This window comes from Propithecus coquereli, unplaced genomic scaffold (assembly GCF_000956105.1).
Source record: "Propithecus coquereli isolate 6110/MARCELLA unplaced genomic scaffold, Pcoq_1.0 Scaffold459, whole genome shotgun sequence".
NCBI lineage: Eukaryota > Metazoa > Chordata > Mammalia > Primates > Indriidae > Propithecus > Propithecus coquereli.
Genome location: NW_012150385.1, coordinates 3,127,404 through 3,154,393, shown reverse-complemented (window position 1 = coordinate 3,154,393; position 26,990 = coordinate 3,127,404). Strand labels below are relative to the sequence as shown.

The 26,990-nt window shown below is 53.0% G+C and overlaps 3 protein-coding genes and 1 pseudogene across 6 annotated transcripts in view; 2 read left to right on the top strand and 2 right to left on the bottom strand.

The window, feature by feature from the left end:
* Window positions 1-10,491, top strand: part of ADD1 (adducin 1 (alpha)) — a 99,461-nt gene extending 88,970 nt beyond the window's left edge. The window contains exons 12-15 of one of the 3 annotated variants that reach the window (XM_012655042.1): window positions 3,727-3,883; window positions 7,630-7,728; window positions 8,363-8,396; window positions 9,916-10,491. In XM_012655042.1, the coding sequence (XP_012510496.1) occupies window positions 3,727-3,883; window positions 7,630-7,728; window positions 8,363-8,396; window position 9,916 (291 nt within the window). In that variant the 3' untranslated portion in view covers window positions 9,917-10,491. Of the gene's footprint in view, window positions 1-3,726; window positions 3,884-6,112; window positions 6,279-7,629; window positions 7,729-8,362; window positions 8,397-9,915 lie in introns of those variants that run through there. The other 2 variants (XM_012655041.1, XM_012655043.1) reach the window with 2 other exon arrangements.
* On the top strand, window positions 6,546-6,990 carry LOC105818906 (annotated as a pseudogene). Its single transcript, XR_001137930.1, has one exon. The product of XR_001137930.1 is annotated as a 60S ribosomal protein L34 pseudogene (transcript).
* A 1,972-nt stretch (window positions 10,492-12,463) lies between the features above and the next one.
* MFSD10 (major facilitator superfamily domain containing 10) lies at window positions 12,464-16,359 on the bottom strand. Its single transcript, XM_012655040.1, has 13 exons — window positions 16,226-16,359; window positions 15,616-15,810; window positions 15,433-15,529; window positions 15,025-15,128; window positions 14,525-14,683; window positions 14,278-14,439; window positions 13,938-14,046; window positions 13,716-13,827; window positions 13,443-13,551; window positions 13,260-13,350; window positions 13,133-13,180; window positions 12,968-13,057; window positions 12,464-12,775 (listed from the first exon to the last, which is right to left on the bottom strand). Exons 1-13 carry the CDS (start codon window positions 16,241-16,243, stop codon window positions 12,660-12,662), a joined length of 1,410 nt encoding a protein of 469 aa, XP_012510494.1. The 5' UTR covers window positions 16,244-16,359; the 3' UTR covers window positions 12,464-12,659.
* Window positions 16,360-19,781: 3,422 nt separating this feature from the next.
* The window catches only part of NOP14 (NOP14 nucleolar protein), a 33,305-nt gene continuing 26,096 nt past the window's right edge, over window positions 19,782-26,990 (bottom strand). Inside the window, exons 12-18 of the mRNA XM_012655039.1 lie at window positions 25,778-25,879; window positions 24,896-25,049; window positions 23,029-23,188; window positions 22,370-22,517; window positions 20,466-20,584; window positions 20,123-20,278; window positions 19,782-19,896 (exon numbers count right to left, since the gene is read on the bottom strand). Of these exons, the coding sequence (XP_012510493.1) occupies window positions 19,797-19,896; window positions 20,123-20,278; window positions 20,466-20,584; window positions 22,370-22,517; window positions 23,029-23,188; window positions 24,896-25,049; window positions 25,778-25,879 (939 nt within the window). The 3' untranslated portion in view covers window positions 19,782-19,796. The remainder of the gene's footprint in view (window positions 19,897-20,122; window positions 20,279-20,465; window positions 20,585-22,369; window positions 22,518-23,028; window positions 23,189-24,895; window positions 25,050-25,777; window positions 25,880-26,990) is intronic.

The following is a 26,990-nucleotide window of genomic DNA, read 5'->3' as shown; positions in this document are numbered from 1 at the left end:
GTAAGTATTCTAGACAACTAGTTATCTTTGTTAAAATCTTCATGATAAGAAACAACCCAGGCATTTTTCCTTGAGCTCTAGACCAAACATAAGCATGCCGAGAGCCGTGTCCATCCCTCTAGTCCCCGCTCCCTGTAGTGCATGCATATGTGAGGGTGGCACACACACCGCCAGCTTGGGAACCTGGATTCGCCTGGGTTTAGTAGTGTACTGTGCGAGGTGCTGGAAGAGGGTGGGCTTGAGGGACTTTCGTTCTGGTACATATTGCTGTCTGCATCAACGTGCCGCTTGGGTTGCAGAGGGGTAGATGCTGTAAATGTGGTGCACATTTACATACATTTCTATAAAATACTGTGTACCTCGTGGCACATTGAGGATAATCGTGTAAGTAGTTATCTCCGAAGGTTAATATGCCACCTAATGCTTCACAACCTGACTGCAGGGTAGATGATTGTTGCATTTTCTGAATTGGCCAGCTGTGGTCCTGGTTTTGTGTTCAGTGTCTGCATGTACCACAGTCATCACCGCTGCATTCACCACTGTCCCCGCTGCATGCTCTTAGCCGGCTCCATTCTGTGCTCTAGGTGGACATTTCGAAGGCTGGGCCTGGTCGCTCTGATGACTCAGTTTACTGTTGCAGGACGCACCCCTCTCTGACTGTACGGAAACTATCGAAGGGCTCGAGTTTACAGAGCAGACCTTTAGTCCCGCTAGATCTCTCTCTTTTAGAAAGGTACTCACTGCCTTGTCCTTGACTCCCTGTCGGTCCGCGTTGCTCTCCCCCCTCCCTGTCCCTCCCCTGTCTCCTCTCTTAGGCATTGTCTTAGTTACTGAAGTAGCTTGAAATGGATTTTTAAATTGTTTGATTTAGAGATTGTACAGAAGGTTGTACAGAAGGTTCTGTTCTGCCTACTCTACTCTTTAATTAAAAATTTGGTGTGAGGTATTTTAATAATTTTCGGTATCCTTAGTTGCTGAGAAATGGCCAATCTGAACGATGTGGTGCATTTCTGCAGTTCTGCATGTGGCTCTGATTGGTGCATGTTTTGAGTTTTGGCATTTGCCTTTTATGCAATGCAGGCTGCAGGCAGCGGCCCTCCCCAGCGTCCCCTGCTACCCCTGCTTGTGCAGCTTTGACCGAAAATGTAACGAATGTAGCCATTGGAGGTCATGTCATTCAAAGATGTCATTTCAGAGGAATGGGAAGTAAGACAGTCTTTGTCAGCCCTTGTTGATAAAATGGATTTATTTTTACCTTAAAAAAAGGCTCTAGATAATTTTTCTTAATTGCAGAAGAGAAAGGCTTTCTTTTTGGGCATTCATACATATCATGCACAGTAGGTGGATGATCTGTCTGGTCGAACTCGCCCAACTAGAAGGAAACCTTCCCTGAGCATTTAGGCTGCTAGTGTGCAGAACTTGGTGCCCAGGGCAGAAAATGGCAGACTGCATTTAGAGTCTTAGCCGTGATGTTTGCCTTCTGTTCAAAGGAAAATTCTAGGGGCTGTCTCTTTCACTTAATACATCTTCAGTTAGATGCAAGTATCACTATAGCATTATTCCAATTGACAGAAGCAGATTTCTACCAAAAATTCTATATTCTTGTCTGGAATCCCTACTAATAACATTGTTTTGCATATTTATGTATTAATTCCACAGGTCCCTTTTTACCTGAAGTTCTTGGAGGAACTTCTCAGAGCAAAGGAGAAAGATGTGCTCCTTTCCCTGTCAGCTTGTTTTTCATCTTTTGGTGCTTTGGGCCATAAGCCATTGCGACCTGTTAATCACTTACCATCTGAGGTGTGCGAAGCCATGTATATTCTATGACCCGCTGCTGGCTGATCATGCGAGCCACTGCGGTGCAGCCCTCTAGCTTTGTGGGGCTAGAGCAGAGTCAGACAGAGTCATTGCCGTGCTGTGTCTCTGGGGTTGTAGTACATTTAATGGATTTTATTTGTATTTTTTAAAGGGCTATGCAGAAAGTAGCCTGGTTAGCTGTGTTAAATCATACAGTTACACCTTTGCCTGCTCTATCCCAGTGGTGTTCAGATATGGATGTATGTCACAGTCACCTGGGGTGCTTCATGAGGGACAGATGTAGGCCCCCATGGCCATGGTCAATACTTTGTTCTCTGAGAGTGACACATACAGGTATAGTTAGCTGAGTAACCACTATAGTCTGACCCTAGATGAAGAGATGTTGGCCCCTTCCCCCTAGTATGTAAATTCTTGTTCCAGCCTTTTATTTTTCTCTGCCTTTCTATTTCTAAAGTTCATATTTGCACTCTTCATCTTTATCCCACCCTGACTGTGCATATTTCATTTTCATGGTGAGAATGTGCTTTGACTTTAGAGATGTCCTTTACCGGGGTTGTTGTTCTACTTCCTTTTATGTGGACCTCAGAATGCAGACAGTGGTGCTTCTTTTGAAACATGGTGCTCCTTGTTGGCAAGTTGAATTTCTCCTTGACCAAGTAAAAAGGTCTGTGTCCTAAAAGTTCCTCTTCCTAGTGAGGCAAGTATATAGATACTTGCTTCCTGTCTGGAGTTCTGGGTCACTGGTCAGTCATGGAGTGCATCAGACACCCTGTATCCAGTGTGCTGGGCAGTGACCTCTCAGTGCAGGCAGCTAGCCCAGACTTCCCCACCTCTGCCTGAGGAACATCAGCCTATGTGAGCTGATTTCCCCAGGAATCAGCCCACCTGGGACACTCGCCACCTCTGGTGTTTGCCCCTTACTGAAGTGAGCACTGAAGGACCAGGCCTAGCATCAGTGATTTTGGATTCTCCTGCTTTCGTTTGTTTTTGGAAGCTGTAATTAAGTAACGTGCATGTTACTTAACGTGCATGTGCGTGAAGTTCTGGTTAACTTCCTCAGAAGTGGACCCCAGAACATTTGGGGGACTTTTCCTGCTCCTAGCCCCAACCTGGCCAAGCTATGGGGCATAGAGCTATGCTGGGACAGGTGAGTGTGCGTGACCCCGCACCCCAGGGCTGCCTGCCCAGCTCCTTCTCTCTGAGGCCAGCTCAGCCGCTGTGCCCGCTACCAGTGCCCGCTGCTCTGCCTCCTCCTGTAAGATTGGATGTGGACACAGAGAGCCACCTGTGTGCTTTTGCTTTGCTTTCCTTCCTCTTTTTTCTTTGATATAAATTCTCACCGTTTTCCAAATTCTTTAGACACGTACTGGTGTCTTGGGACATTTTTATCATCTCCGAATGTTTTGGTATAAGTTCCAGGAGCTAGTTGTAAACTAAATGCATAGTTAAAAGAACAGAACTTACCTGTGCCCTTAGAATATAAGTAAATCTCCAAGCATGCTTTATTCTGAATGTTGTGACTTGTGACATTTATTCATGTCATGAGGGAAAGTGACTTTTCAGCACTCACATGAAGGGCCTCTTCTGTCCCTGTCTGGCGATGAGGAGAGGGAATCCCCCAGAGGTGCTCTGTGCTTCTGAGTCTGCACTTGGGGCCTCTGTTTCTAAAACCTGAAGGATTTTTGTAGGACTTCTTTTGTTACATTTGTTTTATAGCATTGAGCCATGTTTCCACATCTACCTCTGACGGCTGCTGCTCAGCCCAGGCCTTGGCCCATGGTGGTGCAGTCTCAGCCGTGTCTGTGCGTTCCTGGAAAGCCTCCCGCCCCCCTTCCTGCAGCCTGCCTGGGAGGAGGGAGAGTCCCCGCTGGGCGACTCCTGGGGACTGTGCATCCCTTTCGTCCACAGGGGGAGCTGGTGACGGCCTCCAAGGCCATCATTGAGAAGGAGTACCAGCCCCACGCCATCGTGAGCACCACGGGCCCCAACCCCTTCAACACACTCACAGACCGTGAGCTGGAGGAGTACCGCAGGGAAGTGGAGCGGAAGCAGAAGGGCTCCGAAGGTGAGTGCTCCAGGGTCCTGGGCATGGGGCAACTCCAGAAGGTGAGAGAAAATGGTCTGGAAACTTCTTTGTGGTCTAGGTTCTGGCTGTGGGTGGTGATGAGAATAGTCCCATGCATCAGAGACAAACCAGAGCATTATTCAGTACACAATTTCAGCCTAGTCACGCAGGCAGGAGCTGAAGGAATTGAAAAGTTAAACACACTTCGAATGGTCCCAGTTAGGAGGGACACACGTGTAAGAGATGACATCAGGGCTCCCAGCCATCTGCGTAGTGTGTTAAGATTGGGAGGGGATAGGAACCCTCTGTCCAGTTGAAGCTGAACTTGAAGATGCCCTGCAGGGATCCCATCCAGCAGCTGCAATGCAGGAGGGGGTGAGAGGAGAGAAGGCAACATGTGGGGCTTTGGTGGTGCTGTGAGGGCTCGGGCTGTGAGGGCACTGGTCCTTCTGCCAGGCCTTCTGTCTACATGGAGTGATCAGAACATTCACAGAAGAATTCACAAATTTGGATTAGTTACTGGGAAACCTAGCCTGAATTTGGCGGGGTGGGGGGGTGTTTGTTTTTTGAGACAGTCTCACTCTGTTGCCTGGGTTGGAGTGCGGTGGTATCATCACAGCGCACTTCAACCTCAAACTCCTGAGCTCAGGCAATCTTCCTGCCTCAGCCTCCTGAGTAGCTGGGACTACAGGCACATGCCACCATGCACAGCTAATTTTTCTATTTTTTTGTAGAGATGGGGATCTTGCTCTTGCTCAGGCTGGTCTCAAACTCCTGGCCTGAAGTGATCCCCCTGCCTCGGCCTCCCAGAGTGTTGGGATTACAGGCGTGAGCCATCGCCCCTGGCCCTATTATTTTTAAGAGGCATTTATCTCTCGTACATATTCAGTATTTCTGTTAAAGTTTCACGGAGAAGAGGCCTCCTTTGATATGTGCAATTCACTAATCCTTGCTGAGCTATTAGGTTGCATGGTGCAGGCTGTGTGTGCACATATCTCATCCAATTCTCAAAGTAACCCTGAGGGACGGGCCTGTACCCACCAGTTGGAGCAGGGCTCGGAGACTAAACGGCTCCCGAGGAACAAGATTATGCGTGGCAGAGCCCTGGCTTGGACAAGAGCATGTTATGTTTCCCACTGAGCGTCGGTCAGCAGGCGGCTGCTTTGAATGTCCTATCATAATTGTGTTTATGGCAGGAGTTCCTAACATAGAAATTCACTTTCTCCATAAACCCCAAGGGTCCCCCGTGCAGCGGTGATCACAAGCTCTAGGGTCGATGTGTTGACCACTCTGGCACATTCCCAGACCGTGTTGGGAATGGCCGAATGCTGGCACAGCCTCTATTTCTCTTGATAGGTGGTCAGGCTTTTGCAAAAGGTGATGAGACAATTTTACAATAAATAAAAATAAATAGCCCTGCGTGTCAGAACCTCAGGGAACAGGTGGTTTCAAACTTCAGGTTTTGAGACATAAATCCAGACATTTTGAGAACCAACAAGAGAAGCAGGCCTCCAGTTCCTCTGCTATGAAGGCTCTCATGGGGTGGAGCCGCTATCTCCCCTCCCTGCTGCCAGCCCTTCTAGTCCACTGGGCACTGGCACCAGGAAGACCATGGGGCACAGAGGCCTCCACCAGGACCTTCACACCAGCATCATTGGGGCCTTATGCTCCAGCCCAGGCCTTTTACTGGAACCTACATTTGCTCCTCAGTGTGTGTCCTCTGGGGTCACCTTGTTGGGGTGGTCTCAGTGTGGGGAACTGATTATCACCCTCCTGGTCATAGGGGTCACCCTGGGAACTATGCACTGCTCCTAAGACAACCTCCAATTCACCCCAATTCAACTCTTTTTTAATCTCGTCTTAGGCCAGACTACTGCATTATGTACCTACTGTTGAAATTTGAGTTGTGGAAAAAACCGTTGCTCAATTGTTTTTCAGTATGTGTTACGCTGTCACTTGCTATTCCAATTTTCACCTGAGCTGGAGCTCTGATTCTGTTGTCTGTGGTTATATGGCACAGGCAGCTTTGTCTGCAGAAAGCTTTGTCATAATTACCTGGAGCGAGAACTGGAGGTAGTGTGTCAGCCTGAGCTGTTGATCATCCAGTTCCAGTCCCTGTGCACATGTACACGGACAGGTGTCCGGCCTTTGGACTCTAACAGGATCTGGGTAACCTGGATTATTTTTTAAAAGTCAAACAAGTCACATAGTGTTTCCCCTACATAACAGGAATGTTATGGCCATTGCGTGGATGAGACTGCTCTGACCGTGCTCTGCGGTTACAGACTCTTGCCTGTCACTGAACTGGCCCTTGATGTTGGGGCAGGGGGATGTCACAGGTAAATTTCAGGCTGTCTGTTCAAGGTTAGCACCTTTTCCTGGTTGAGGCCATTTGTTTGCCCAGGTAGATGTGACAGCTTTTTTTTATAGACACTTGGCTTCGGGCAGGTACCATCCCATTCAGGGGTGTTCAGAAGGCAGGTCACCTGTTAGAATTGAATCTCTGGGAGATCAGAGGCTGTGGTGAGTTTAGTTATAGCTGGTTGTTCAAAATACGGGATGTAGTGATCCTAAAAGCTATTAATATAAAAGTTTTAAATGAAAGAAGGAGATTTAAGGAATTGGGATAATATTGATACCTATTTTTTCCTAAATGAAAAGTAGATTTGGCCTCTTCTGGTGACGCCATCTGCAGGCACTCAGAATGGTCCAGCGTTTGACATATCGTCATAGGCTTTTCTACAATACAACCTCTAGCAAAACTAGGCTGTCCCAAACCCCTGGTAATAGAATTGTTTACCTTTATACCAAGAAGGTTGGGAAAGCACCAAAATCTGCATGTGGCATGTGCCCAGGCAGACTTCAAGGGGTTTGTGCTATGAGACCTAAAGTTCTTAAGAGATTGTCTAAAACAAAGAAACATGTCAGCAGGGCCTGTGGTGGTTCCATGTGTGCTAAATGTGTGACAGGATCAAGTGTGCTTTCCTTATCGAGGAGCAGAAAATCATTACGAAGGTGTTGAAGGCACAAGCACAGAGTTAGAAAGCTAAATAAGAGAATGAAGCTTTTTTGAGTAATAAAAATTGAAAGGCTTGGAATTTTCTGGATCCAAGGTCCTAGTTCGGGCATTTTTTCCTCTGGTTCTTATCAGCATATTTCATTTTAGAAAATAAAAATAAATGTTACAGTTGCTAAGTTTAAATTATTAGCAGAAAATTGCCTACCTCAGAGATTAAAACCAGCGTAACGGCAAGGTCACGTCCCCTGAATCGTGAGTAGGATGAGGGCCTCAGGACCCTGGCGCTTGCTCAGCAGAGAGAGACCAGGCAGTGAGGGAGGCACTGCTTCCTCTCAGAGGACAGGACAGGCCAGGGCTCACCAGTCACAGTCTGTTGCGGGGTCAGCTCTGGCAGGTTCTCTTTGGAATACAAATAGAAAGCAATTTTGCATCCAAAACTGGTTAAATTATTCTGAAATTCAAACATGTTAACCGTTGGGCCTGTGATCAGCCCCGGTCATAGTCACCTCCGTTCATCCTCTTTTGGGGAGGATTGTGGACAAGGGTGAAGACAGATATGGCCATGAGCCCTTCCTGCTTTCTTGGAGAGTGCCCTGAGAAGCCCCAGCATCCGTTCTGAGGCAGCCGGGCTGGCCAGCGGGAGGGCTGACCAGGCTGCTGTTAAGGAGGGGAAGGCTCATGGCGTCGGAAGTTCTGTACCGCGTTCTTGTGTCATGTCCGTCTGCAGAGAACCTGGACGAGACTAGAGAAGAGAAAGAGAAGAGTCCTCCAGACCAGCCCGCCGCCCCCCACACCCCTCCCAGCACTCCCATCAAGCTTGAAGAAGGTGAGCGCTGGGGTGGAGGCAGGTGCCTGGCTGCCCTGCTGCGGGAGGGTGCATGGTCTCATGTGCACTGTGGCTGAGTGTGGCAGTAGCTCTGCTCACACCAATGAAGACGTGTGCATTTGCATTGAAACCAGTACATGACATGGTTCTGAAGTCCCCTGGCCTTTTCTCCTCCTGTGTTGGTTATATCCTGAGTAACTTGAGGCAAAACAGATTCATTAGTGAGCTGTTACGACCAGGTAGGAAGGCCAACTGCAGGGATTGGGGCCACCGTCATTTCTGATGTCAGTTTTGCCCATTGCTTGCACACTTCTCATACTGTATTGTGTTTAGATAACACCTCTGGAGATGCCTTACGTTGTGTTTGAGCTACAGGACTTTGCTGTATCAGTCAGCACTGAGAGTGCTCTACTCCAGTCACTTCTCAGACCCCCGCATGTCTGTGGTGTGATCCCAGACGTTTGTCCCTCAGTCTCGTATATCCGTGTCTCCCGTGAAGCCTGTGGCTCACCCCAGTCCCTGTCCTGTGTTCTGTAAGAATGGCTCGGCCTTTCTTGTGTAACCCAATGGCTGTGACTGAATGCAGAGATTCTCTACTTGTGCTTTTCTCTTCTCGTGGCTGCCTTACACACAGGAGATGGATGTGCTAAAGAGTACCTGTTGCCGTAGTAAGTACCCCACGCCTGGCCCTGCTCTTCTGCCAGGATGCCCTGTGCTTCGCCTCATTCTCTCGCTTCTTTGTTGTTTATTAAATTTTGTTTTCTGTTTATTTAAAATAAAAACACAGGCCCGCCCCCCTTTTTTTTGTATCTAGTCCCTCAGTGGCCTTCCTGGAAGTGGCTCGGTCACCTGAGCACTATGCTGGACAGCCTGCCTGGGCATAAGGAAGGGCTCCTATGGAGCTTCTGCCCCTGCCACTCTGAGCAGTCTGGGCCTCAGAGTCTTCTGTTCAGCCTTCAAGAATCTCTTTTGATTGCTTAGTGGGAAGATTTTACATTGGATCAGACATAAATCCAGAGTAGGTTCACACAGGGTGGGATTCTGCCACCTGGTGCATGGAGTTGGGTTTGGTTGGACCTTTGCTTAAGCTGGGACAGAAAAGTGGTATTTAGCACTTTTTTAAAAATGTGACATTTGGTCAAATGATGAAAGTTCTCCTGAGTACCCCCCAGGAAGCCTCTTTCTTGGAGCATTAACTACATACAGCACGCTTGGCAGAGCAAGGCCACCACCGTGTGCCGCAGCCCCGCTCCTGCCCCACTGAAGTGTGGCCTTGAATTCTGGGGCAGACGGCAGCTGGTGGGTGGGGGCTGGGGTGCTTCCAGCCCCCCATGTGTCAGGGGCCCAGAGCCTTCTGCGCTGCTCCTAACCTGAGCTTAGCTGGAGTCCTCCCTGCTGTCATGATGTTTGGTTGGAAGTTTAAGTACTAAATGGTTTGGTGCTGCCTAACACACCAGTCGCTTATAACTTTGTAGGCTGTTAAAGACTCCACAAAACTGGTGTCCCTTGGGTCAGTGTAGAAAGCACACAGTGGCACCAGCCCCCAGGTGGTTTCTTTAAAAGAAACGACATTTTGGTCTGCACCCTTAGCTATTCCAGATGTAAGACGGCTTGATTCTTTTGCCCTACTCCTTGACTTAGAGTCCATCTCTTTTCTCTTAATTAACTGTCCTGCCTAAATGGCTTTATTTTGTTGGATGTTGATGTCACACATGGGGTCTGGAGTAAACTCATGATTTTCTACTGGCTGTTTTGGGGGAGACCAGGTATTGTGGACAAATTTACGCTTAATTTCAGGACTACTAACACATGCCTTTAGGGGTATAGAGCAAACTTTTATACCCCTTTTCAAGAGTTCAGTGCAGAACACTGAACTCCCTAACACTGCTTGCTTCAATGCCATGTGTCGTTATGGTTGGGGGACAAGGCCCTGTGATCAGTCTGGTTTTGTCAGCATGCTATCCATGAGAAGAAGCTAAAAACCGCCCCGAGACTGTACCTACGTTTTGTAACATTAGCTCCATCCAGCCTTAAAGTAGAATAGACCATCTTTAGTTTCTTGTCATGGTAAAAATCCATAATGTAAGATAAAATGGCAGTTCCCTGTGCTGGGCACTCCTATCTCACACTGCCCCTTGCAATCTGGGCAGGAGCCCTTAAAGCTGTCTCTCTCACCCCACCCACCAGACCTTCCACAGGAGCCGACTTCTGGAGATGACAGCGATGCTGCCACTTTCAAGCCGACTCTCCCTGACTTGTCCCCTGATGAGCCTTCAGAAGTGCTTGGCTTCCCGACATTAGAGGAGGAGGAGGAGGAGGAAGCCTGTGGACTCCCAAGCCCCACCAAGCCCCCCACTGTGGCCTCCACAGCCCCAGCGGCTGAAGAGGCTGCCTCCCCAGCTGCTGAGGAGGGGGCTGTCATAGACCCTGGCAGTGATGGGTCTCCAGGCAAGTCCCCATCCAAAAAGAAGAAGAAGTTCCGCACCCCTTCCTTTTTGAAGAAGAGCAAGAAGAAGAGTGACTCCTGAAGGCCTGCCCTGCACTAACACTGTCGTGTCTGAAGTGACCCTGGCTCCGCCAGAGTCCCTGATTGCGTCTCGTGCTCTGTCCTCTTGTGTAATGGAATGCAAAAAGCCAAGCCCTCCGCCTAGCTAGAACTCCCTTCTCACGCGTGACAGCCCCGTACAGACCGGTGCTAGCCGACTGTGTGCTCAGCAGCCCCCGGCCCACCCCTGTGGGCCTCGGCCTCAGGTTCTGGGGGAGGCTTGGCCTCTGCCTGCTTCTCTGAGATGTGCTCTCCCCATGGGCGGGGGGCACTAAATCGTGGTCCTGGCCAGAAGGTAGTGGAGGCTTCTGCCAGCTCTGGTTGTGGGCTTCACCCTCCTGAGCCTCGACCTTCTCTCCTCCCTTTTCTGCCGTGAAATGGCACATTCTGTCTCCGCTCAGCTTCCCGTCCACCCCGCAGTGTCTCAGGTGACTGAATCAGACTGATGGCTTCCTGCTGGCATCATCCGCTCAGTGGTCTCACTTTATTCCTATACACAAAGCCTTGGTCCCATGAAAACACTCGTGTGCCTGCCATTGGCCCAGGGCACCATGGCTGCCTTGAAGAGGTGAGTTTGGGCTGATGCTGGGCAGAAACCCCAGTGGCACGCGGGCCTGTGTACACCTAATGCGACGCTATGCATGGTCTGACTGATTACCCCTCGACCAAAAACAGATTCAGGAGTTCATAGTTTCCTATTCACTCTGGTCTCTGGATTCCTGTCCTAGTGGGAAGGTATATCAGGAGGGGGAAGAGTCCTTTCTAGAATTTTCTTTCAGCAGATTTACAATTCAGCCTTCACACGTTTTTGACTGTGAACAGGAACAGCACACTTTTTGCTTGTTTTCTTCCTAGAGCCTGCGGCAGCCTGCACCAGAGCACTGGTCACATTTTTGGGGAAGTTTCAGGGGATCTGTTTTCACCTTAGCTTGAAAGGTACCCTGGTTTTGATAAAAAATGACTCAAGGCAGGAGCTTGATGGTCCTGTATAGCATTTTGCATCAGGTATGGCACCTGTAACTCACACTCCTTGATCAAAACCGTTTTTGAGTTTTCACTTAACGGAAAAGGGCTTGAAGCTTAGTGGGAACTGACAGGTGGCCAGATGGAGTCCTCAAGGGTGACCCATTCGAGGAGCTGCCCGGTGCCAGCCTCGCTGGGTGTGGGCAAGTGTGCTGGGGCCCCAGACAGGCCCCCCACCAGCGAGGGGTCCCTGGTGGAGCTGGTGCCAGACATGGGCTTGGGTCTTGGGCATGGTGGGCTAAGCCACTTTGGGTCCCACTGACTTGGTCCCCAAGCAGGACCTGGGGCTGGCTATGGCACTGACCATTGCTTTGAGCTTCCTCTTACCCTGTAGGGCCTGCACTGGTGAGCGAGCTGCTTTCCTCTATGTGCTGTTCGTTGCCAAGGTGGTATTCACATACTTCGCTTAGTCGTGGACTCTTCCTTCATCCGCTCCTTTCACCGCTTCCTTCTATCCCACATATGCAATGACTTTAATTTTCACTTTTGTAGTTTCTTTGTATTACCACACGAAATATAGTTGCATATATGGACATAGACTTGGGAGGGCAGGTCCTAAATGTCCTTTCTTCATTGTAACACGTTTTACTCACAAATAAAATTCTTTAAACAATTTCCTTGTCTAAATCTGGGAAGCAGTTTTAATTTCTTTGCTCACTTTTAATAGGATTTCTAGAAGTTTGTCTCATGTTCCAAAAAGAGATCCCTAAAATGCTTAGAGATCTAATGTAACGTGGTTTGTTAATGTGGGGTGGGGAGGACGGTCTAGCCCAGTGCTCCTGTTACCCTCCCAAGGGTGTCAGGAGCTGCCGGGCTGGGCCTGAAGAGCACAGAAAGCTGTGCTGACACTCCTTGTTCCCCACAATTGGAGCAGACCCCAGATCTCATTCTCACTGTGGCTCAGCACACAGCAGGGTACTCATGTCTGACAGGGTCTGTGATGGGGATGGCCCGAGGGTCCCTCCCCTCCAGCCTGCCAAGGTGCAGGACACACGCCCAAACATCACTTGCAAGGGCTGACCCCAGCCTAGGAAGGCGCTGTGTCTGGCCCCCACTCACTGTGCGGAGGGGAAACTCTTCTGGTCGGTGGAACAATAGAGGCTGCAGCTGTGGCGAGGCAAAGCCTACACCGGAGACAGGCATTTGGTATAAAATAGCTGCTTTATTTTGTCGTTCAGAAACCTGGACAGCCAGTGCTACTGATTAAAAAACAAACGGACAGAAACCTTGAAGGTCCTGGAGTCAGTGCTTGGAGTGACAAGGCAGGGGTGAGGCCACCTGGGGAGCTGCGGGGTAAGGGCAGGCAGGGGCCTGGCCCAGGCTCCCGCTTCTTGCACCCCACAGCCCGCATGCAGCAGCTCAGCTATTTGGCCTTGAGCATCTGCGCTGGACACCCCAGCTTCCGCAGGAGGAGGAAGGGGAGCAGGAAGAGCCCCGAGCACACTGAGAAGCAGACCTGGGCCCCGGCCAGCCAGTACGCTGTGGAGAGACGAGGAGCGCTCACGCACGGCCCGTGTGGCCCGCAGATGGCAGGACTGAGCACTGGCCTTGGCGGGGCTGGGACTGGGGAGGTGAGGGCGGGCACGGGGAGCTGAGGGGGCTTGAGTGGAGCAAGGCACCTGGGTCCCTGGAGGACAGAGTATGCCCATGAGTGCTGCCCCACACCCTTACCTGAGGCTGCCACCACGGGCCCCGCAGCCCTGGCCAGAGCACCCAGGCTCCGCAGTGTGCCCATGACTGTGCCCTTCTGCCCTGGCAAGCCTGTGGGGAGAGGCCGTCAGGTGCCTGCCTGTCCCTCCCACCATGGGCATCCCTGGTCGAGGGAAGGGTTCTCACCATAGCCAGCGACCACAGAGGACAGGCAGGGCACCACGACAGAGGCGGCTGGGGGAGACGTTGGGGAGACACCTGTCAGCTCAGAGAAGGGGTGTGACCCAGCCCCCGTCGGGTTCCCCCCACTCACCGAAGGAGTAGAGCAGCAGCCCCAGGCCCAGCACGGGTAGCGTGTGCCCCCAGCCGATGAGGAGGAAGGCAGGCACCAGCAGCAGGATGGCCTGCAGGGCGGGACACAGAGGCCTCAGGACCCTCCCTGCTTCCCAAAGCGCAGAGTACCACCTGCCACCCACGTCAGGGGGAGCTTCCCTACCCGCTTCACAGCTGCAACTTCCCTGCCAGGGCTGATCCGCCGGGTGTAGATGCCCTGGACGGTGGCCATGCTGAGGCCGATGAAGAAAAACATCTTCCCCTGCTGCAGGCTGGGAGCGGGGGTGTCAGTGCCCCAGCGCTGTGGGCTGACGGATGCCCGGACAGCAGGGTGGGGCAGCCCAGGGGCAGGGCCAGGACAAGAGTGGCCCAGAGGCTTCCTGGATTGGGGCGTTAGGACAGGGAGATGGCAGGGCATCCCCAGACGGGGACCCACCTGCTGAACTGGAAGCGCTGGTGTGCGAGGAAGCTCAGCGAGTACTCCAGGCCCGAGAACAGGAAAAGGTAGAGGAAATAAACCAGGCCCAGGCGGCGCAGGCTGCTGAGCCCTGGGGAGCAGGCGGGAGGGCGCTGTGAGGGCAACTGCCACAGGGAAGGGCTGGCCCAGGCAGCCCAAGGGAGCGAAACCTGCACACTGGGGAGAGCACCAGCTCCTTACTGTCTCCAGTGAGTGGGTCCTGGCCACGGGCGACAGCTGAGAAACGCAGTAGGGCCACAGGGCTGAGCAGATCAGTGGCATTTCCGAATCCCAGGGCGACGGAGGGTGCCTGCGGGGACCAATTGGAGAGGCCTGCCAGGAGGCGGGGCTGGCTTCTGGCCTGGCAGCCTACTAGCAGGCAAGACCTCTGCATCCTGCAGGGCCCCCAAGACACAATGTATCCCCAGGAAAGGGCAGCCCAGCCTCCCCTAGCATCTGGGATTGGCACGTGGGGACATTCTACAGACCCATGGACCAATCCCTGTCCCCTGGGCCTGTCAGTTCTAGGCCCTGGCCCTACCCGCTTCTCTGGGGGCAGCGTCTCCGGCAGGAAGCAGAAGATGAACAGCAGGTCCGAGACTGCAAAGAGCAGGGCGAACCAGGGTGCTGCCTCCACGGACACGGAGGCACCGAGCATGGGGCCCAGTGTGAAGCCCAGTGAGAAGGCCACCCCGATGACTGCCTGGGGAGAAGGCTGTTTGAGTTGGGCAGGCAGACCAGGCCCAGAAGTCCCCACCCAGACCCCTCATCCCCCAGCCTGTACTCACCATGCCTTGGCTGCGGGCCGGAGGGGAGCCCAGGTCAGCAATGATGGCTGTGGAGAGGCTCACGTTCCCCTTGCTGACGCCCCCGATCACCCTAGAGACCAGGAAGGCCGCGAAGCTCCGAGAGGTGGCCCACACGGCATATGAGGCAGCCAGACCTGTCTGCCCAGGGGCAGGGGCCAAGGGGCAGGTCACTTGAGGCCACGAGGGGCCCAGACGGGGGCTTGGCAAACACAGGCAACCCCTTTTGAACCCTGCCCTGTTCTGAAGCATCCAAGGGCCACTTGTGTTCCTGATCCCCCCCTAGGTGGCCAGGAGCAGCTCCTAGACAGCCTGGCACAGCAACAGGAGCCACTGCTCGCTCAAGGACCCCCTCTGGGAAGTGACAAGGGCCAACCAGTGGCCATGAGCAGCCCACAGTCCCCAGCCCAGCCCCACGGGGATGCTGGGTGTAGGGAGGCTACGTGCTCCCACCCTTTGGGCACCCAGCTCCAGAGATGTACCAGGGACAGCAGCATCACCGGGCGCCTCCCTAGGCAGTCAGAGATGGCCCCAGTGATTGGTGCCGAGAGGAACTGCAGGACGGAGAAGACCGAGCCAATGAGACCTGAGAGAGAGGTTACTGTCATGGGGCTGCCTTGGGCCCCAAGCTGTGGTCCCAGGGCCCCCAGGGCTAGCAACCAGGGGTCCGATCACACTGGGCCCTGCATTCACAGGCCACAGACCTTGGGCCACAGAGGACCCAAAGGAGAGACACGAAAAGACACAAGGAAGCGGCAGATCATGCCCTGGAGCCAGAATGTGTGGGCAAGGTCACCAGATTGATGGGAGACCAGGGAGTGAGGAGGAAAGAACAATGTCCACCAAAGACAGGACCCTACAGAGCCCCCAGCTTGGGTCAGGGGCTATACCTCCGAACAAGACGCTGTTGTATCTCTTCTCCACTGGCATTCCAATGGCTGTGGCAAACCAGTCCACCCCACGCTGCCACGAGCCATAGAGGGGGTCCTGGGAGATAAGGAGGCAACAGGTGCTGGGCAGGTCCGTGCAGGGCTTGGGGAGGGGGGAGCTCTGGCCGAGGGCGGGAGGCTCACGTGGGCACGGCCGTGGCTCTCCAACAGCCCGGGCAGCAGGGGCAGCAGCAGAGTGAAGGCCAGGAGGTCCAGCAGGAGGCCCAGGAAGACCACGGTGACCACGCGGCGTTCTGGCGCTGGCTGCTGGCGGATGGGTGGGCGCGGGGTGCAGCTTCCACAGCCTCCCCATCCCATGGTGCGCTGCTCCGACCCGATCTGGCCAGTGGTGTGGCAGGTCCAGTGAGCACACACGTCTGGATACTCTAGCACCCAGCTCCCGCCATGCCCCCGACCCGCCAACAGCCGGCAAGCTCCCTAAAGGGGATGCCTGTCCAGTCCTGCTGGGGGGCGCCCATCTCCCCAACGTCCCCTGCCCCGCCCCGCCCCGGATAGCAGGACACTCAGGCTTCCGGCTGCAAAGAAACCGCAGTACAGAGGCCGCCCACCCAGGGGCCAGGGCGAGGACATCGCGGCCCACGTCCTTCTAAGCAGCCGGGCAGGGAAACTGAGGCGGGGGGCGGGACCTGGGCGGGCGCGCCCGCCGACCCTGCCCGACGGGGAGCCGGACCCCGCCCCTGGCTCAGCCTCCTTGGCGGGGTCGCGGGGCATGCACCGGACAGGGAGCGCTCACCCCACACCGCGCCCCCATCGGGATCGCTCCCCCTGCCCCGCACCTGCCGCAACCGCGCGCCCGGAATGGACGGACTGACGGACGGACGCACCCGAGCGCGCTGCGGGGCGGGGCCCGCTTTGCCCGCCCCGGAAGTGACATTAGCAGGGCGTCCTCTTCCGGCCGACGGCGCCGGCTGTTGGGAGGTCGCACACTGACCTGCGCTTGGGCTGGGTGGCCGTGGGCCGGTGACGGCGGCTCTTTCGGGGTCAGGGCGGCCGCGAGTCTCGCCGCGCAGAGGCCGACGCTGCGGGCCGGAGCCGGGACCCACGCAGATCCCAGCCCTGGAGGCTCGGAGCTTGGCGTGAGCGACAGGCCACGGCCTCACGCGCCCTAGCCTCTGTGCCCCGGGCTGCCCCTCGCCCCGCTCCTGCCGCGGGCGCCTCCCGCCCGCCGTCACTCACAGACTCAGCGGGGCAGCGCGCGGTGCCCGTGGGCCCTGGGGTTGGCCGTATGGTCTCTGTTGAACTGCTTTTCTGTGTCTGCTGATGGGCCTGGAGTCCCAGGCAGGGCTGAGGAGGAAAGGGAACGGGAGTTGGGTGGGCAGAGACCATTGAAAGCCACGGGATCAAATTGGCACCTCGCCGGTCCCGTGACCCGGCCTCCAGCCTCGCTGCCCCGGGCCACAGACCCAAGGGAGTTCTGGGTCTGGCTGCTGCCCGTCCCGGGGTGGGCTAGCAGACTCACAGAACTGTGTCCGCACGCCTGGCTTCAGCCACCTCCCTCTTCCCTTCCACCTTTTAACATTTGTGCTAATCTCTTTTGTAGCCAACCCCAAGCAGAAACACACAGGGAAGGGAATAGCGTGGCACTCATACACCCTTGTTAAACCATACAGAACTTGGCAAATACAGATAATAGTGAAGTCACACTTCTGCCTAATAGATGGTTATTCCATCCACAGCCCAAAAGGCAGTATGCGTTAGCTCTTTCACCAAAGACAGCTGTCCCTTTTGCTTCCCCTTCAACGACAACTGGCCCACAGCTGGGGCTTATCCATCCCATCCTGGATTGAATGGCCAGGCCTCGGCTGAGCCCAGCACCAGACATGGTCCCACTTTCCTCCTGCCTGGTTCTCTCTCCTCTTTCCTGGGGCAGTTGGGCCACTGTCCGCAGGGGCTAGGTCAATTAAAATGGCAACCATCCCGGAACCATCCTGGGGGAGGCTGGATAAGATGCCTGTGTCTAAGCAGTGCACAAGATATAGTCCCAGCTACTGGGGAGGCTGAGGTAGGAAGGAGTTTGAGGTCAGCCTGGGCAATGTGTACAGACCCAGTATCTATCAAAAAAACAAAAAAATGTTTCCTGTCTCTGGTCCAGTGTGGCCTGGGCTTCAGCCCCAGGAGTGCTCTGTCCCTGTCTTCCACTCTCCAAATGGAGACCCACTCATTCAGACCTGCTGGTCCAACTATCGCATTGACTCTGCCTCTCACATCCACGATCACTCATTCTGCCCCAGCCATGGTCTCAACACCTTCCAACATGTCTAAGATCAAACTCCCGATTCTCCCCCCATCTTCCTTGGTGAAAGATCCTATACCCCATTACAGAAGCCGAAAGTGGGCCCTTGGTTCATTATCACTTCCTCACCTCCCCCAGGCCCAGTCTGGTTAATCTGTGGTCACTGCTGTGGCTGATGTGTGACCAATGGGATGGACCTCTTCATGCAAGCAGGGCTGGTCACAGCGTGATCACGTGTGAACCTGATGTTGGGCACCTTCCCTGCTGGCTCCGAGGACAGGCTCAGCACTTGCCCTGCACTGCAAGGACTGTCACCCCGGGAGTACAGGGCGACCTCCCACTTCAAAACCTCCCTCAGGAGGCAGCGGGTCCCAACAGGGTTCACATCCCTGCAGGCAGGAGGCATCAACATTCAGGGGGTGGCCCCAGGGCTAGTCTGTGAAGTTTAAGGGGCTCCTTTACTTCCCGCAGCTCACAGCCCAAACCCAGGTGCTGCCCTCTCTTCTGGCTAGTGCAGGGTGAGAACACTGCTGCCTAACATACAAGCTTCTGGCCTTATCTGTAACTTCCACAACTTTTAACTTATTCTGATCCCAAACTTAACAGACCACAGGCCAGGTTAGTGCAGACGTGGCCCAGTCTCATCCTACCTCCTGCCATGCTGTGCCCTGAATGGGGGCCCCAGCACCCAGAAGCATCTATAGACTGAATTAGGACAATGCCAAGAGTGGCTATTAGGTTGGGGAGGAGTCTGGATTTTTTTGATTTCCAAACTATCTGCAAACTTGTTTCATTTATAATTGAAAATACAATTTACACAACATACTGTACATAAGAAGAGTGTCTCCAAAGAATATAGGAATTCAACCAACTTGAGCCATCAACCTGTTTGCAGCCTTTGTTTAGAGGCCCGTGGCTACTCAGCTGGTGCAAACTAGTCCCTGGCAGACCCTGGTCGCCTGCAGGTGCACTCAGGTGAACTCTGCGCATTCCCAGACCAAGTCTCCAGCCCAGGAGGAACTGCAGCTTCATTACCATAGCATGCGACTTCTGTGTGACCCAACCCTACACACATAAAGGACACCATGCCCCTCTATGTGAAAACGCATCTTTTTCTCTCCTACCCCGTAAAACCCCAGGCCCCTTTCCCTTGGGGAGATGCTGCTTTGGAAGATACTCCTGGCGCTCTCCTCACTTGCTGCAATTGAAACTCCTACCGATCAAGACTTGCGTTCTCGTGGAGAGTAATTTGTCACTTGCCAGAACAAACCCCCATCTTTGGGGTAACAATATTAAATAACACTAAATCCTGTACACGAAAGCAAGTGTCTGTGCTTGACCAAAAATTCCATTAGCCAGAACCCCCAGTCCCAAACCTGGTGGTGATGACTGGAGGCGCCTCTAGACATAAGCCAGTTATTGGTAACCTATTTACCACAGCGCTCACTGTTTCCAGTTCCAAAAGCACATCTCAGAATTCATCCTATTGAAGGAAGAGACGTTTTAACAGGAACTAAAGCACAGGGGAGAAAAATCGTACTGACATTACAGCATCCTTTATTGCTCTTATTTAAAAAATTTTTTAAAATTTTCATTTTTTCTCAAGATGGGTCTCCCCACATTGCCCAGGCTGGAGTACAGTGGCTGTCTGCAGTGCAACCCCACTACCAATGAGCACAGGAGTCTGACCTGCTCCATTTCGAGCCTGGGCCAGCTCACCCCTCCTCAGGCAACCTGGTGGCCCCAACTCCCGGGCTGTCACCACAGCGATACTGAACTTAGTTTGGACACCCAATCTGCCTAAGGTGCTACAAACCATGGGTTCAAGAGATCCTCCTGCCTCAGCCACCCAAGTAGCTGAGACTACAGGTGCCACCACGCCCGGCTTAATGTTTTTATATTTTGTACAGACAGGGTCTTGCTATGTTGCCCAGGCTGGTCTGAAACTCCTGGCCTCAAGCGATCCTCCTGCCTCAGCCTCCCAAAGTGTCACAGACTCCTGGCCTATTTATTTATATTTTAATATTACTTTTAATGTACAATAGTTTCTTGCCTAATTTACAAAACAATTTCATTTTTTGAACTTCTTCCTCTTCAGAGCCTTCCATTCACCCTCCTGAGTGGCCAGGCTGTTGAAAAGCTGCCTTACTTTTCGCTTTCTTTCTGCATCCCTAAAAGAAACAAAAACAAATGCCATTTTAGGTTAGTTTTTGGAGGGTGTCTTGCCCCTTTTCACATAAGAACCACAATAGCCTGCAGCTACCACGTCCAGGACAAACGGAGAGAAAACGAAGGGAAACGAGTCTACCCGCCTCAGACTCAGCCACTGCCCACGCTGTGCACGCAGCACAAATGCTGCGGTCCCACCACGGCTGTGCCCACACATGCCCCCCTCACCGCTCCATGATCTCTGAGAGCTGCATTCTAGCCAGGAACTGATTGTCCTTGCGGATTTCCCGGACGGCGCCCTTGAATTCCCGCTTGTGTTTGTGGATGAGCTTCTTTCTCTCTTGCTCCTCCTTACTGCTGCCTTGCTTCCTTCCAAACTCGAGGCTAAAACCAGAAAGCCAGGTAAGGAGGCAGGAGTCAGTGACACCCTGCCAGGAAGTGTGGCTACCCCCGACCCCCCCCCCGCCCCCTCCCTCCCTGCCCCTTCACTCAACTACGGAACAGGCAGCCACCCCCCAGCTCCCGCTGAACCCAGGCCTGGGCCTCCCAGGGAGACGCTGCCAACACCCACACTTTGACCAGACGGGGCGTGAACAACTTCAGCGGGACAGGCTTGCTCTTCTCACAGGTCAGTGGCCGGTAGAGTTGCTTTTGGTTTTCCATTTCTGTCAATACACTCTGATACAGCTCCTAAAAACATGGAACGCGCTGACACTGTGATGATCCGTCCACCCTGTGCCTCCACGGGCTTCTCCTGTGGGCCCCTCCATGTCAGGAGAAGAGAATACAGAGCCTGTGGCCCCCCACAGTGGGACAGCATCTTGTCACACCTCCCGCAGCCATGGCTCCACTGTCCCCCACCCAGTCATTAACTGAGGGGCTGGAGGGTTTATGCAAGTAGTCACAATAGTCTGTGCTGCTTGCATCCAGGAAACATAAACAGAACCCTCTTGAGCAGAGGAACTTGGCAAGACAGGGCACAAGCGACCCACTTTTTGTGGAAGCACATGGGAGAACCACCTTCCCATGATGGTGACATGTACACACCAGAGTCCAGGTATGCAGAGCAGCATGATGCAACCAAGCAGAATGGGGTCTCAACCAGTCTTGGTGATTTGACCTTATTTTTACTCTCCCAAAACCACATGGGTAAGGCGCTCACTTAAAGCCTTAGCTTCCAGGCAGTTGGCTGGTGGCTTCTGAGGAATCATGCAGGAACTAGTTCACTAATGTTGGTCCCACCCTTTCCCTGTGTGACAGGTGTGTCCCGGAACTCAGGCTACCTGGCCGCCTATACCCGCAGGCACAGCCAGCCCTCAGCCTGTTGGAATGTAACCTCCAAGTGCCCAAATGCCTAATCTCCATGGGGACTCAGTGCAAGGGCACGGCCAGCTGAGTCTAACCATAAACCCGTTGTGTCCCTTTGGCCAGCCCAAATTTTGTAGGACCACAGAGCCACTCTGTCCTTTAAATGAAAGACAAGCTACAGCCATGTCTGCAGGAAGTGGATACAGATGCTACTGTCTCATCCTCATCCTCAGACCAGGTGAGGTGACTCCATGGGCAATGGGGCTGGTCTGCTCTATGCTCCAGGGACACGCCAGGAGTGGAAAAGCTGAGTTGCTGTCCTCATGGAGCTCACGTCCTAGTGGGGCAGAGACGACAGCACAACGTACCCGAAGTGGTTAGCACTTGGAGAAGCAGCCGAAGTATCACCAAGCACTGCAGCCAAGGAAGGCCTGGCTTCCCGAGGGCAGGGGACAAGCCACACAGCCCAGGACAGCTCCAGGCAGAAGAGCAACTGTGAAGACCCTGATTGAGGGGCAGCACAAGGAAAGTCGCCAGGGCCTTGAGGCCAGGTAACACTGGCCTCATGCACAGCAATCTGGACATTCCAGACGATTCAGGGATGCCACTGGAGATGCGAGATGCATGCACGGCACTCGCACCTCCTGCTCTAAGGGCACCTGGGGGCTGGCGTGAGCTGATGGCAAGGCAGGTGGGAAGCAGGCAGACTTGGAATGGACGTCCCTGGAATACAGAACTCATTTTATGTACACACAGGAGTGCCTAAGTCCAGCTGAGAAGGCCTCTCAGGGCTGTCACCTTGTGGACCATGGGACCATCCTCAGGAAACTCAGCAGGTGACTGCAGAGCTCAGGTGCTCTGCGTGGCCTGGAGCCAACTGTCCAGACCCTGGTTGGGGCTGAAGGGACCCTCGACAGCTGGGCGTTGATGGACTTTCCGTGCAGCCTCCTGGAGGTGGCACCCGACGATGTGATGGTTCCCAGGTAACGCCAGGATCCATCCAGACTCTGCTGCTCACTGTTATTTTATTTTGTGCCTATGATTTTGCAGAGATGGTGTCCCTGACTTTTAGAGTTGCAACCTCAATGACAAAAGGTCAACTAGCCTGGCCCAGCTCAGGGACATGTCTGAGCTGGGCAGAGCACCCTGGTGGCTAGGAAGCCTCACCTGGAGCTCGTGGGGATGGCTGCAGTCCATCAGGTGCTCCGTCAGGAGGGCTCGGACAGGACTTGTGATGGCGTGGAAGGACGGCAGGGTGCTGTACATGAGCACGCAGCGCTTCAGCAGGGACAGAGCCACGGCCACACAGGAAAGTCTGGGAGGGCAGGAGGCAAGAAGGGGCCTAGCTCAGGCTACTTCAGTCACCAACAAAACAAATGACTTTGGCAAAAATGACCCCTACCCACCAAGCTGAAAAGCGCGGGCCATCTCAGGTCAGGGTTCAGCATCTAACCCATAGGGCACAGCATCGGGCATTGGAAAAAAATGTCACCACACTTCCCTGAACAGGAGGGAAGGTTGTGGGAAACAGTAACAACTTGAAGTGGCGGCTCCATTTTAGTTTCCAAATTAGTATTTAGGAAATCGAACAAATATATTTTGCAAGTAGTTTAGGAAAGGTTTGCTTCCACAGGGGAAAGTGGCCATCGTACCAGCAAGCCTCAGAAAGCCTCTCAACCCAACGTAAATCCAAACAGCCAGGTTGGCAAAATTAGCTAAAAATAAAATTTGTGGTGAATCAAAAAGCACCAGTGGTTTCTTCTGCCTTTTGGGCTGCTGGGCCACCGGGCCACCGAGTGCCCCAGGAGCCTGCTCCCCGCCCGTACCTGATGTGATTGGCCTCAGTGGCTGTCTGGGTTCTCGGTCCACTCGCCCAGCGCAGGGAGAGGCTGCTCCTCTGCCACGTGGCCATGTCCTCTCTGTCGGAGACCAGGAGCAATTCGGAGTTCTTCCCACGTGCTCTGAAAGGGTGCACCAGAGCGTAACCTGAATTCCAAGTGCGATAGGACAGAGATGGCCTGAACGTTAATGGGCTCACAGGGCAGGCTCTGTGGTGCCAAGCCTGTAGCAAGTTCACATTTTAACAGACATGTACTGATTTTTTACCACGTTCCCTGGGTTGTGCCAGACACTGAGAGTTTTAATTTGGACAGAGACGCCACATACTGAGGTGGTGGAAGCTTTGGCGGAGGCAGGCCTGACCCCGCCTGGGAGGCCCGCTTGCCACACAACTTCCCGTGGGCCAACTGCATTATCACATATGGCCCCCCGGTGCTTAGGCCACGACCAAGAACCGACCAAAGTTCCTGCCCTTGTGGCTGACAAGGCAGGAATCTGCACCCATGGAAGTAAACGAGCTAGACAGAATGTGAGAAAGCAAACGCACAGACAGAAGGCAGGCAGAAGACAAGGGTGAGGTGGGAGTGCTGGGTGACCAGGAGGCTAGAGTTCACTGTAAGGGTCAGAGACAGCATCTCCGAGGGGTGGACATCAGCAGAGACCCGGAGGATGTACAGGAGTTGACCCAGCATCTCCTATGAGGGCACTCAAGGCAGAGGGAATGGCCTGCGGGGGAGACTGCAGAGCAAAGCAGGAGGGGAAGGAGGTAGGTCGTCCTGTCCCGCCCCTCCCACCAGGGCCAGATGACCGCCCCTTCCCACTGCGGCACGGCATGCTGAATTGTCACTGACCTGAGCATGGGTCCCGCTAGGTGGGGAACAGGCTGGAGGACCAGGCTCCTCTAGTGCCCAACACTGAGCCCAACAGAGGAGCAAGTGGTATCCTGGGAATCAGTGCAAGTCAGAGCTAGGGACAGCCCCGTAGGGGAAGTCATGCCACAAAGGGGAAGCCAAAAGACAGGCAGCAGACTTGGAGTGCTGGAGGGACCGCCTAGACACCTCTCCAAAGGACACGACTGAAGGTGGGAAGCAACACGCCAGTGTCGTTCCTCAAGTGAGCGCCCTGGATCACAGGTGCTCAGCACCGCACCGTGCACCGGAACTAGGGGCTCGGGGTCCTCAGCCTTACCCCAGCACTCCCAGGGGGAAGTGGCGAGTGCTGGGGACGCGTCCAGAAGGGGCGGTGGGCATGATGGGAAGCCCTTGGAAGGAAGGAGTGCCAAGGTGAGGATACCAAGTAGAAGATCAACAAATGGGGAAACTCATTAGAATGCTGCTTTCGACTCTCTCCTTCCTAAATTCTGAGCATTACAGAAACTGTATAGAGCAGAGCTGTCCATGTGAACCACATAAGTGATTTAAAATTTTCTTATTGTCACATAAGAAAAAGTAAAAAGGTAAGATTAATTTTAATAAAACATTTCATTTAACCCAAAATATCAAATTATTGCAACACATAATATAAAAAATTACTAAGATATTATATATACATGTGGCACTGAGTCTTGGCTATCTGGGTGTATTTCACATTCAGGGTACATCTCAGTTCAGACCTGCCACATGTGGCTACCAGACATCGGCTGGACAGATAAGCCACACTGCTGGTGCACCAACATGTGGTGTGCACACGTGTTCACACAGGGAGAAAGAGGATGCTCCTCGGGATGGTAGGACCAAGGGGTTTCTTGGCTTTTCTCTACTTTTCCATATTCTAAACTTCCTATGATGAATATGAAGCACTTAAAAAAATTCTGAAGTACAAAATATTTGAAAACAGCTCCTCAGATCAACTCACCTTGGCTTTGTTTGTTTGGCGTTGCTATGTAAAGAATCCCAAGAATATAATTCACAAGCTCAGGTATAAACCTCTGAGACAAAGACACGTACTCCAGGAACAAGCAGCACACAAACAGGCCCTTCACCACGTCTTGCAGGGACAGGACAGGGCACTGCAAAGGAACACAGTGGACAGTCACTATTCTGGAATAATGTTCTGGAATATTCCCAGATGAACTGCACACACAGGCAGCCTCATCTGTGCAGAGGGAACCCTTGCACCTCACAGAGGTGCTGAGGGCATCAGGTGAAGATGAGACAAAGAGCTTTACTACTGTATTGATTATAAAGTTCCTCACTGCTGCATTGATTATAAAGTTCTCTATTGCTGTACTGATTATGAAGTTCTTTATTGCTGTATTGATTATAAAGTTCTCTACTGCTGTATTGATTATAAAGTTCTACCACACGTAGGGGGACAATCACTGCAGTAAGCACGCACCAATCACGTGGCTATGAATGAAAAAAAACTGTGAACTTTCTTAAGCCAAAAGGGGAACAAAAGCCCTTATCACACTTGATACTTTCACCACTAACTTGAAAGGCTGTTTTCTGGGTCACAGACCCTCTATAACTCTTGAGTTGCTAAACAGTCCCCTCAAGCTCCGCCTGGGGCTGCTGGGGCTGGGCGTTCTGGTGCGAGGCTGGGGCCACTTCTGATCCAGAACTCCTCCCTCCAAAACAGGACCCTGCAGACAGGCTTTCTGACGCCTGACCTTAGGGGTCAATCTCCATGACTCTTAAACTGCCATGCTCTTATTCAGCAGGGCCCCGAGATTTGGGTGTGATGGCCTTTTGGAGAAGCGGGGCTGGCCCACTGCATGTGGAGGAGAGGACACACCTTAGTGAGCAGCTGGCTCATGCACACCAGGGCGGGAGTCACGACTGGGTGCCAGAAGTCAGAGGTCGGAAACAGCAGCCCCACAATCTTCAAATAAATGAGCTGGAAAGAAAGTGATATCATGCAGATTAAAGAAAGTAAAATAAAGTTTAAAATAATGCCTTTCAAAAGGGCTCAGTAGCAAAACCAGTACTAAAGCTCCCGACGATACAGAGCAGAGCAGCTACGGACACCGGGTCTTCATGGTGACGTCGGCTTCCACCTCCCCGCAGGGCAAAGCTCCCTCACCACCCCGACACACACCAGCTCACACTCTGCCTTACACCCCACACACAGTGAGACTTCTGGAAGGTGCGACGTTTTTCGCTCATAACTAGAAACCGGATGGGGCGGCCCTCTCTCGTGAGATTTGCAAGGTCCCAGCCTCAAGTCTTGGTGCTGCACGCTCACAAGGCCAGGGAGGGCATCTGCCAACTGGGTGCTCAGTGCCTTCCTCCCTCAACTCAGAAGGAGGCAGCTGGGAGGTCTCAGCATCCAATGCCATCAGTTCTGCTCTAAGGTCATAAGTTCAAAGGGAAGAAACATCTTTGCCTTTCTAATTCCAGTACACAAAGCACACCAGGAAGAATGGCAAACGTTTCACAGTTTGCTTTGGCCCTGGGCACACACCTAGCCTCTGCACCACATCCCGACATTATGAAGATGATGTGGTGCCACTCTCGGAGTGGCCACAACAACTATTTCCAGAAGAATCCATCTTTGTCTTGGCAGGAGGCAGCCTCTCATATCTTGGGTTAGAAACTTTATCTTCCCACATAACAAAGCATAATTTTTTCTCCATTAGAAGCTAAAATGAAGGCTAGGATGGATATAGAGATAGCAACTTTCTCAAGTACAGAAAAACATCAGTTAACTGTGTGCAGCACAGGAGAGTAGCCGAGAGCCTGCTCAGTGGTGAAATCCTGGCACAGCAACCCACCAGTCAAGTGACCCTGGGCACACTGCCTGAGCCCTCAATTTCCTCCTCTGTGCAATGGGTATGCCGAGCTCATGCCTACGGAGTCATGGTAAGGATGGGAAAAGACGTCATGTGTGCCCAGCCTGTTGCTGTAGTCAGCAAAACATGCTACTTATCACTGTTCCTTTTTCACCTAGACCTTTAAAAAAATATTTACCCAGAAATATCTTACAGACTGCCTGAGCAAAACAGAGT

Excerpts from the sequence above, each read along its gene's own strand:
- MFSD10 (XM_012655040.1), bottom strand. Across the intron at positions 14,440-14,524 it reads CGGCCCGCAGCCAAGGCATG|GCAGTCATCGGGGTGGCCTT; the intron begins GTGAGTACAGGC and ends CCTTCTCCCCAG. Across the intron at positions 13,828-13,937 it reads GGACCCACTCACTGGAGACA|GGCTCAGCAGCCTGCGCCGC; the intron begins GTAAGGAGCTGG and ends CCTGCTCCCCAG.